The sequence below is a fragment of the Lactuca sativa genome, chromosome 5 (genome assembly GCF_002870075.4).
Source record: "Lactuca sativa cultivar Salinas chromosome 5, Lsat_Salinas_v11, whole genome shotgun sequence".
In the NCBI taxonomy this organism is placed as follows: Eukaryota; Viridiplantae; Streptophyta; class Magnoliopsida; order Asterales; family Asteraceae; genus Lactuca; species Lactuca sativa.
The window spans coordinates 227,579,981-227,592,490 of NC_056627.2; the positions used below are offsets into that span (position 1 = coordinate 227,579,981).

General features: G+C 32.5%; 1 protein-coding gene across 1 annotated transcript; it reads left to right on the forward strand.

Moving 5' to 3' along the window:
- The first annotated feature begins 9,942 nt into the window (after positions 1 to 9,942).
- On the forward strand, positions 9,943 to 11,149 carry LOC122198078 (acetolactate synthase small subunit 1, chloroplastic-like). Its single transcript, XM_042902284.2, has 5 exons — positions 9,943 to 10,068; positions 10,175 to 10,556; positions 10,646 to 10,730; positions 10,835 to 10,934; positions 10,978 to 11,149. Exons 1-5 carry the CDS (start codon positions 10,049 to 10,051, stop codon positions 11,147 to 11,149), a joined length of 759 nt encoding a protein of 252 aa, XP_042758218.1. The 5' UTR covers positions 9,943 to 10,048.
- The last annotated feature ends 1,361 nt before the right edge of the window (positions 11,150 to 12,510 follow it).

The following is a 12,510-nucleotide window of genomic DNA, read 5'->3' on the forward strand; positions in this document are numbered from 1 at the left end:
GCAAGGTTATTTAGATTCTAGCTGGATTAACAGCTTATAGGATCACTCCTTTACAAGTGGTTGGGTGTTTCTTCTTGTAGGAGGTGCCATTTCTTGGGCATCCAAAAAAAAAAAACTTGTATTACTAACTCAACCATGGAATCTGATTTTATACATTGTCTGTTGCTAGTAAAGAAGCTGAGTGGCTAAGGAATTTGATTTATGAAATTCCATTATGGCCCAAACCAATATCTACTGTATCAATTAGCTGTAATACTGCTCCAACCTTGACTAAGGCTTATAGTCATGACTGGTGTGATATCTATGGAGTTTGTTTGAAGTCAGTTGAATTTAGCCGGTTATCTAAACAAAGGGTTAGCAAGAGATCTTGTGCATAAGGTGGTTGTAGGTGTTGGGTTTTAAGTCTACTTAAAATATTTTATATTGAGATAATTCAATTCCTATATAATGTAACATTAGATTTTGAATTGAATGTGTAAAGCTTGATATTTGAAGATCGGAACACATTATTATCATCATCCCAAGGTGTGTGTTTAGTACTGCAAGTGAAGGTGGTTGAAATTTTATTCTTAATAGTTCATTGAAAATTTGCATTTGCAGGTGCAAGAACGAAAGAACAACCTTTATAAGCATGCCATTTAGTTGCTTCAAGAAGTTGGGACTTCGTTTTGATATGCTTATTGAAGGATGAGACACAAGCTAGTAAAATATAGTGTCAAGTTTGAACTAATGAAAATGTCCACTATTGTTTGTATTATGTTCATGTATTCACTTTGACTAAAAAGGGTTAATCCTTAGTGACAACTTGATATTCGAATATTTGGAATGAATAATATACTAATGTAAAATCAATTGTCACAGCATTTCATTTATACACCGGTTTGTTGTTGTTATGTTCTCTTTTCAAGTTAATCAAGACTACACTAAAATATGGTAGGTTTGTTGGTGAATTGTTTCACTAATTGTATTTATGTGTAATGGATTGACTTGTTGACCAAAATCAATTTTGATGAATATTAAACAAGTAAGGCAGGTGTAGAGTGCACACTTATTTAAGTTTATTGATGATTTAAAGTAGACTGTCATTTAGGGTCAAATTTGTGATAGTTTCTAACTGTTACAAACTGCCTTGTGAAAGTTTACACAATTTTAGGGCATAAAATTATTGGTGACAGTTTTCAGACATATAAGAGATAATCTGTTTTGGTTATATCTAGTTGGTACATGAAAATCATAGTAAACATTCTCTATTATTGTTCTCTGATTTTTCTAAGTCTTATCCAATTGAGGATTTGGGAATACCACCCAAATACTTTGATATGAAAGTGTATAACACGATTCTTAGAATTGTAAGTGCCATTCTTACCCTAAATTTCTAACACATGTTGACCATCACTCTCCCCCATTCTGCTTGAATCTTGAGTAGGACGGGGAAGGGTAGAACTTAGCTGTCACCATCAATGCATGTGAAAGTCACTCCATTCAACCAATTATGTGCAAAGGTCGTGGAAGGGTAATGGGAATCTTCTCAAAGTTTTAACATGTTTGTTCAACGGCTTGAAAACATTTATATTAGATTATTAAAAAATAATTTATAAAAAACCAAAATACCTTGATTTGTAGTTTCCATTCTTCTTCTGAATTATTAAAGGTGTTGGTTACATGATTATACACATTACCGCTTTTGTTTTTTAACTTCACCCAAACAGAAAACTTTGACTTTAAGTAAGTAAAAAATATATTTCAGCGCAAATAAAAAAAACATAACTAATCATAACTATAAACACATTATTAGCAACTAGGAACAAGTTTTTAGCAATATATTTCTCTAAAAATTCACAAAATTAGCAGCACCAGATTTCAACTATGAGGAAACAAATATTTTAGAAATCAACAAAATTGACTACTTATACTTAGAAATCAACCTATCGCAACAAAATAAACACTAAATTAACTACTAAATCATCCCATACATTTCAGATTTCAACACGTTATCATAAATCGGTCGAATTATAGCATACGATGAATTTTAAATTTGTGTATGTAAAGGGTTTAGGGTTTAAAGACCAAGAACAAAATATATAGGAAATAAGACATGTCTATGAAGATAGATTTGAACCTGAGCATCTTTTACACTAGAAGAATTTTTAGTTTGCAGCCATATCATAAAAAATCGAGAAAAAAGAAAGAGAAAGACGAACCTGTTGTGGATACGCCTGGAGTTGTCGATGGTGAGAGTGGAAATGGCCATAGATGGCATTGGGGAGGGTGGTGACGATGTTAGATGTTGATCGGGAGGAGAGTCGTCGGTGAGGAGTAAGATTTGACATCCATATTTTCATGGCCACTTTAAAATTTTTAATAAATGCTTATTTAATTCAGAGAATAAAATTTAATGATGAATTTGTTCCCAAAACATATTATATTTTCTATGAAATATTTTTCATTTATCTATTAAATCTTGGGATGTCATCGTTCGATACAAATATATATCGTAAACTTGTTGTATTAGGCCTTACAACAATTTATTATACTATGGCCTAATTCCTCATCAAATAACTTACTATTCTTTTCCCTTCGTACCGTTACCTATGATACAAAAAAATGAGTGGGTTAGGCTTGAGAGCCTAGTGAGTATATAGATCCTAAATAATTATATATTCACATCAAATAATTTATCCGATTACCCATCAACGGGTAGATAATATTGCTTGTGGGATTCGTTTGGCAATGTATGTTGGGGGATTCCTTTTGCAATATATGTTAATAAGGCAACCATTGGGGATAGTGTACATCAAATAAACAAATCATTCATTAACACCTACAGTTTGCGTGCCTACCAACGTTCCACTAGACGGTCTATAATAGTTTGTGGTCGTCTTCTATACTCTACTATACGATATCCGTTCTTGACTGTCTTTATGTCGACCAAATCCTATTTACAAGATCTCTTACTCTCGTTTAGGTGGTTTTTTCTAAAAATTCACTGATTCAAATTTTGATTTCGGTGACCGTCTTGTTGTGCTAAAACTTCGAAAAATCAAAACTTCCTCATATGAAGTCAGATTTTTAAACGTTCTCTATATGCACGATGTCACTTTTACGATTACTACAACTTTCATTTGATCACTTAGGCTCATAAGTAACCTATCTCCGATTCAATATTTACGACGTACTTTGTCGTATCAGGTTGAACGAGACTTCGACGAATCATAACTCCTTCATATGAAGTTGGATTTTATCATTCCTTATATCCTCGAAATCCTCATCATGAACACTTCAACTTTCACAAACATTATTTATCCTAATTAATATTTTATATTAATATTTGTTTTGACCCTATTTATTAAGTTTTCACCTAATAATATATATATATATATATATATATATATATATATATATATATATATAATAAAAACAAGTAAATCACATAGATTCAACAAATTTCCTATTATCTATTCATCAATTGATTACAGTTGTTGGCTAAATTCGGTTACATATTATATTAATGCCTAGTGAGAAACAAAAATATTACACAAGAGTAGCGAGAGTATTTAATGTGAGAGAAGCAAGCGAAGAGCAGATGTGAGGAAGGGCTGCATATTTTTTCTTTTCAGATGGTCTCCCACATCTGAGTTGGTATGTGCTAAAAGTAATAGGTAAAGAAATAGTCTGAATCTTACGGATTTAGACCTACCCCGTATTAAGAGTTATTAATATGCAAACTAACAACCCTAGGTCAATCAATCGTTACACTCATGATGAGTGTAGACTGTAGAGGGTCAAAAAATTCAAATGTCATGTATTATTCAAAGGGATTATTCAAATTTTGAAGAAATATCTTTAGTTTATGAAAAAGTCTCATTTATTTTACTAGTAAAATATTTTTTATCCGGTTATTACTACAAAAGTCCAATTATGTTTGCTTAGTTTATGAAAAAGTCCTATTTATTTTACTTTATCTCTTTTACTCTTTCACAAAAAAAATTGGAAATTTCTTGGTTCTAAAAAATTACATGGTTCTAACCATTTGTTACACATTGAGGACTATTTCTATGATGTAAATGGAAAATAACATTGTTGACTTCCATACAAACAAGGTCGAGAGCAAGTCTATCACTACATCATTGGACGTAGTACAAAATGACAACGTTATATATTGGTATACCATATAAAATACAACTTCATTTAACCTGCTGGGTGCAAAGCTTTCTATGGAGGATGATGTGATGGATTGGAATGCCAATTAACTACATGTAGGTAAAATATTTTGTTACTTATATGGTATGTATCTCATCTGTATATCGTGTAGTCATATTCAACCTAGCAGTTTGATTTGTTACTCTCTATCGAACCTTAACTTCAGGCTCTAAATCAAATTAATTTTGTTATATGGTTGTTCTCATTTCAAGTTCAGATTGGTTCACTTATTCATGTCTTTGACTGAATTCCAACCTCACGATATTTTTTTAATCTTGATATTAAAATTCAATTCGATTTGTGATTCTTTTTCAATTTTATGCACTATCTTGATGGAAGACTTGATCGATTCAGATTTTATTTTTTATTTCATTCATCGATCCAAAATTAACTTCATCTTAGTTTGCTTTCAATCTCAAACTGTTATTTGATGTAAATCAATGAGTTTAATCTTAAACAATTTTGGAACATTTTTGGCTATTACTGGGATTGATTTGAAGATTGATCAAAAAGCACTGCTGAAAAAGAAAAAAAAAAAGCAAAGTTAAAGAGATCTGCTTAAATAACGTTTGATACGATTCGGTTGTTATGATCTTTGTGTTTTGGAGCTCCAAAATTTAAATTTATTTACACATGAAGTGATTGTTCCATGGAGGATTTTTTCATATATGCTTAAGATTTAAGGATAAAACTCAAGTCTTTCTCTAGAATTCGTACAACCTACCAAATAATCGCTTATCGAGAAACTTGTTCATTAGTTTTATGGAACTTAATGATGTTTATTCGTATTCATAACTTCATAAAAGAAAATTTAGATTTTTAGTGAAATAGTAAAATAGTTGAAGTAAAACAAATTAGGACTTTTAATAAACTATGCCAAAATAATAAGACTTTTCTTTAAAAAAATAATATTTAGCACTTTTATGGATATTTCCAAATTCTAGTTCAACAATTTGAAGTTATGAAACAAAAGTCTACATCAAAACGTAAGGCAAATGGCCAACAAGGTGCGATGCTAATTCTTTTGAATAACAAAGTTAATTCTTCTAAAAATGACATATACAGATCTCGGTTCATAACAGAGTATGCATGAATCGTTGCGCTCTATTGATCTCCACTGCCACCTTTGGTGCAAGGAAACAAAATCTATCAAATGTGAATGGTATAAACACATAATGATTTATAATGCATGCTTTATCATGTTTATATATTTTACATATGGAAACTTTTAAAATTGGTTGCCTAGCCATAAAACACTCATTCTTATGACTCATATGAAGATAAAACAATATTAGATCCACCCAAATGCGTTTTCCTCCCACCCATCCAAAAACCAAAAACACTCGGTCCTGAAGGATCAATCAAAGAGTTCATGGGGGCTTCTTTCTTGCTGGAAACTACAACACACCAAAATACATCAAAGGGAACATCCATTACTATATTGTGTCAATCCTTGAAGCATGGTAGCTCTCTACAATATACTACATGCTCCCTAAAAGAGTAAAAACATGCCTTCCACAAACCATGCATGTCTCATAAACAAGAAATATGGGAATCATGAGGCGATACTTAAGGATTGTACTATATTCCACGGGTGTATTGGCCAAGACCCTTAATAGGTATAGCCAAAATAAAATCATGAGCATGTGTAGCACGTAGAAACTAAACACAGAGTTATATCTAACAGCTACATCGAAGTGTACATCCAAGTGATGGACAATTTACTAAAATCAAAACTCATCAATGCTTGTTGGGCCTTAGGTAGGGAGGTAACCATATCAGTGACACCACCAAAATCAAAGATCAAATCTTATCACCGATATAAGCCAAATCAAAAAAATAATCATAATCTGTACTAGATATATCACTGTTTCATAAGATGTGGTCTTGTAATACCAAAGATTGGGCCATGGAGGCAACAAAACCATAGGACAAAGCCTCTACTTCTGATTTTAAGCCCAACCTATGAAACCTATTAGATAAACTAGCATGTCTCCAGTGGAAGTCTCTACAAAACCGGCTTCCACTAACCAATATATCCTAGATCGAGCAACTTAATCCTTTTTCAAGGAATACTATTGTCTCATGTATGTTTATAGGCTGGCATGTCCTCAAGTCAAAGAAAAGTTCTAAAATACGCATGCATGAAGTATGCAAAAGAGACTCACTTTACAGGTCACATAACTATGAAAGAAGGTATATCAAGTCAAGAGCATCGGTAGCTATCTTTATTGCTAACATGCTAATAAATCTGACATCCCTACTAATTGTCCCCAATTAAGTTTCACCCATAATGTTGACATCTAAATGACTATAGGGAAAAAAATCTTTATAGTGCTTCCCACTGTCATATGAAGGCCAAAATACCATACTTTTCTTTATATTACGATGAAGACCCAATACTGGACTGATCTCCTTAGTGATGCCTAAAACTCTAGCCACCTCCTTTGAATCTCCAATGGCAATCCCATCATCATGATACCATACATGAAGAAGAATCTTGCAACTGTCTCTAATTTTATGCACAAGCAGGTGCAACACAAGAGAAAAAAGCAATGGTCCTAGGGAGTCACCTTGTTGAGCCCTAGTGTATTCTATATAAGCTTATCTCCCACAAATATTTGAGTTACCGGACCATATATGAATTCTACCGACAAAAAATTATAAGGGAGCCTCAACTGAACCTAATGAAGTAGTGTTGATATATCCATGATATTAAAATAATTTGAGAAATCCACTATAAGCATTTCAAGATACCCATCAGTGTGATGTTTATTCAATACTCTTGAAATATGCAATAGAACCTTAGGACCTCCTGACATGCCAATACCAAAATTAAAATCATTAAGGTATTTTTCCAATTTGTAACCAACACCAATAATGAAACCTTGGAAACCAAGTGACTATGTTTAAAGAACACCATAATAGGTATGATCCCATTATGGTGTTTTCATAGTGGTGTAAGAGGAATAGAAGAAACAACTTCATCTAAACTTGACAAACATATTCCCCTTAACTACAGATTAACCACTATGTTGTTGTCACACAAGAGATTCATGGCTACGACTTGCCCCTCCCTATATAAAGTATCCAAAATGTGTTGTTCCCTCAAGTCGTGTCTCCCACATGAAATTTATTTTAGGAAACGATTTAATGCAACAAAGGACATTATCAATATTGGCAACAATGGGATGCTTATAAAAGGTGGTATCACCACCGCATGAAGCGATACTCAAGTAGCATAACATTTTCTTAATTGTAGTAAAATGGCCATATGAAACCTTAGTAACCTTACAGAAACCACTACCAAAATATAGGCCTTTAATGACACGTGAAACATGACACACAATGATTTATGATACACAAATGTGTGTGTCCTACAAATAATGCCATCTCTTCCAAAATTTAAAGGATTTAGGACACACATTTTCACATGCCCTAAAATTACTGTCTAAACAAAAAGACAAAAACGAAACACGTAGGGCACCAATACTAATGTGTGTCTGCTAAGAATGTCATTTTACAAATTTTTATAGAATGCGCGTTCCATCCTTTAATAACTTAGGGAAATGAAATCCCCAAAAATTAAAAACTCCGCCTTATACTGAAAATCCTCGTCTCCTTTACATGGCTGAAAACCCGCTTCTCATCAGATTTCCAAAGCTATCTCCCCATTTTGTCGAGATTGTTGTAAACTGCAACATTCTTAAACCAGGGGATTCAGTTAAATACCATAACCTAAACCCTTTCTTGTAATTGGGAGTAAATTATGGAAGAACGCAACCATCATACCACTTTTGCTCCGTTTGGAAAGCTCCAGTAAACTGCAATAACCGGAGCACAGTGAAATCAGGAAACGGAAGCGTCATCCAATCGAAAGTGTGCAGGTTGTTTAAAATTGAAAGTAGTGAATGCGTTATCCAATAATGGAAACGGAAGCTTTATCTGTGGAGCTCCGATGACATTGCCATTTTCTCCAACGAATAATAGAGTTGCCTTGCCACTTTCTTCCAAGTAAAACTCCTCTTACCAACTCTTGAATTAAATAATTAATTTATTGATTGATTTGATTGAGAATGATTTTTTGATGTTGTACACTGATGATTCAAAAAGTTGTTATGCATAACATCTTTTGATCAATATAAATTTTGTTTATGCATTGACTAGAGTGAAACGCCACACAATCTCAATGTTTGTTGGAGATGAAAGCGGTATAATAAACTGAATTACAAAGGGTTTTGCTGGAAGAGGTTACAACATTGAATCTCTTATTTTTGGCTTGAATAAGGAAAGAGCTTTGTTCACCATAGTTGTCTCTGGAATTGAGAAGTTCTTGCAACAAGTTGTAGAGTATCTCAACAAGCTTGTTAATGTCTTAAAGGCTGCATCCTTTTTCTGCTATTTGGCTTTGTTTGACTATCAACCTAAATTAAAAGTTTTGTCTGATTTGTTGAACGCTATTTTGATGCATCAGGTCGAAGATGTTACAAAGGAGCCACAGGTAGAACAATAATTGATGCTTGTGAAGCTTAATGTCAATCAAACCACAAGATCTGTGGGTTTATTTTCTGTACTTGTGATTTTCTTACTTTCAGAAGACATGCATATATGTTATTGGTTTCTATCGTGTTAATTGATTACATATGAGATTAAAGATTGATACGCATATGTTGCTACTTCTCCTTCAGATTATGTGGCTAGTACACATCTTTAGAGCCAAAGCTGCAGATACAACATAATACTCATTGACATTAGAGGTGACCTATTCATTACATCTGCACTTACATATGACCACTGACTCGTTATAAACATACACTCATACAATTAAAGTAAACGACACTTGTTAATAGTAATTTAGGCAAGTTTGTAATCAAAGAGCTCCGATGGTTAATCAGGTATGTTTCCCATTCACTGTAGTATTTGTAACATTATCGTATTTTTTATTATTTCCTTTTAGGTAGTACAACTATTTGGTATACAGTAATCAAAGAGTGAATGAGAATGGAGCATTCCTCACTGAACGCGATTCCTTCTCCATACATTCCATTCCTTGAACTCGAAGGAATGGAATGATATATTATGATCATAAATAAATTACTTTTATTTATATATCTTTAATAGCACTAAACGTTTTTTGAAGAATATATAATTTCAATTTAGTTATATATTTATATTCCATGTATAATAATCTATTTCAAGATTTCATGGTATTTAAATTTTTATTTTTGTAAAAAACTTTTTTTTCCAAATGATAAATCAGTTTTTTCTTTACTAGTTGAAAAGCATGTTGTTTAATGTTTAATGATATTAAATATACTTATGTGCAATCTATTTAATGATAATAGACTTTCTCTAACTATACATAATAAGAAGCAAGATTCTTCCATTCCTTGGAGCCAAGAAAACATGAGAATGTGAATTGTTTGTACTGATCCAGTACTTTAATCATTATATCTGTGTGTGATTACATTATTACATGTGGAATTGAAGCCTTTAACAGATCAGCTTGGACGAGTAAAATACACTGAAGCCCCTGATTATGGAACTCTTTAAGCATGGGAAGTACGTGCAAGTGTTCTTGCACGTGCATCTAATAATGATCCTGGTGGCAACGATGCTTCTAGATCTGGACAAGGACGGACACCTATGCCGTTTCTTGGAGAGACAAAGGTAGCTTTTTTATGACCATTTTGCCCTCCATGGATGATTAATGAATGGATGAATCTTACAAATGAATAGTGTGGAGGTGTAAAGCAAGAATAATCAAAAACGGAAGGAGGAACTTCTTCTGCTTCTGGAGCTGCTGCTATGGATTTCAAAGATGACAAGAAGTTGAATAATCAAGAGGATGATGTCAAGAATCTTCAGGTTGGTTTGGTTTGGTTTGGTTTGGTGTAAAAGGATGTATATAAATAAATAATAAAATTGTGTTTTTTGTAATAAAATCTGATGATATGATACTTTTGTATTGTAGGATGAATATTTCAAAGCGTATTATGCTGCATTACTCCAGAGGCAAAAAGAACAAGAACAAGGCACCAAAAAGGAACAAGATTTCTTTTAGAAAAGAAAAACTTATGAGTCAAATTTCGAATCAAAGAGATCACAGGAACATAGAAGGTGAGATGTGTCTTAAATGTCCTTATTCACACAACACACTCACACACACGTACACACACACTAATTGTGTTTGCTGCAAATTGTTGATTGCTTTAAGAAGAGAAAAACTAGGCGAAAGTGCACCATTTTGGAACTTCTGTGCAGCTTGTTATCAAGATCTGGAAGCCCCAACTCCAATTCCTACTACCTCAAGTGTAACTCACATGGTTGATGAGAACTTCAGTGTGGTTTCAGGTGTATATTCTTTAATATTTGTGGGTTTCTATTTGTGATAATTACTTCTTTTTTTATTAATTTGAGTTATGATATATTTGTTTGAATGAAGGGAGATGTTTATCATGTGGAGTACTACGATAGGTTCTCAATGAATCAAGTCCTTGACCCCCATTGGGGTGTGCTTTATGAAGAAGATGTTATATATGCATCAATTTCTCATTTTTCATTAATGTCTTATCAACCATTATTTAGCAAACAATTATTAGGGTATAACTGAGATTTGAAATTTTAATAAAACAATCAACTGGTCATAAGTCTCACACTGTCAACATTCTTGTGAATAATGCTCCAGGAGTTCTCAACCTGGTCACCGGAGTTATATCCAGAACGGGTTACGAATTTTTTTTATAACAGAATTTAAGACATCTATGTTGTGTAATGTGTACCGAGTCTGGCTGCAGGTCCTGCAGAAATGGAGGGTCTAGCTTGGATTACAATTGTGATTCCTGTAACAGATGAATCTTGTAGTGTAAAACTATTCTTTTTTTTTTTAATGAAAAAATCTTGTAAAAGATGTACCAGGAGCTGTGGTTCAACTCAAGGGACGTTTTAAAGTGACTGAAGCTAATTTTTAACCCAAAAGTATATAATTCTTTACTATTTACTGATCAACAACTAGATTGTATCTTTTTTATTCAATGACTTTGTAAGCATTGAGTTTCAGGCGCACCATGCCTAGTCCTCCAACTTCAACTGTACCAGTTGCCTCTATTCTTCCATCCTTACAAAGCATTTTGCAGCATAATACATCACAAAGGGTAAATCATGTTTGATTCTATCATCCCAAATTACAAATTTACCCTCTAGATTGTTGTCTTGAGATCTGGTTGAAACAAACAGACGAAAGCATTAGCATGTTATTTCCTAATCTATCCAATTGTATTTGTTTTTGGATAACATTGCTATAATTTAGTATATTTTTTCAAGTACAATTCTGTTACATTAATCAAGTGATATTTATATATATATATATATATATATATATATATATATATATATATATATATATATATTTTTGTGTACCTGTTGTGCCATTATGGTTAGATATAAAGAGTTGTTGAGATGTCAAGAAAGCTTCGCATATTTAAAGATCAAATATACAAGGCCAGTTTAATATCTTATGTTATGCCTAGGTTGCAAAGATGAATTAAGGAAATGGTTTCTTTTGATAGTATATTTATTGTTTCAAATTGATTTTTTGTATGAAATACAAAGTAGATTAGATGAATGAATATTGGTACATCTATTGTATATAAAAAAAAAAAATTATATAATGTATTTTATGCTGTGCTATGAGATATTAATAGTCATTTAATTTGAAAATTAGTAAATCTATAAAAAATATATTTTTAAAAAATTTTAAAATTATGGCACACAATGACTGTCGTAAATCTGCGTTATGGTTACGACACGCAAATTCATGTCATCTTCCTTTATGACAGGGGCTTCCTTATACACATTGCATGTCATCTATGTGTGTCATGAATGCGCGTCGTAAGTTTATGACGTGCAAAAGTTTGTCGTAAATTTACGTCGCGCAAAAGCGTGTCATCTTTCATTATCATATGGCCTTCCTTGATACGTCTTTACGTGTTGTCTGAACGTTTTATGACACACATTTTGTGTCGTTAAAGGGTATTTTTTGTAGTAGGGGACATTTTCTAATGTTGGTGTTTCACTACAAGATAGTTTCTATGAAGTGTACATTGATGAAGTAAAAAAGGCAACAACATTTTTACGAGTAGAATCTGATGAGATAAAAAACAGTTGGTGATGCATATCAAACTTTTGTTTCTTGCCAAAATATCTTGTCAAATGTGAGAATAAGGTTTGTTCCTAAATTAATTTTCTTCATGCATTACTTTTTTTTTTTAAAAAAAAACGAGTCGATAGTATTACTTAATTATTCATATT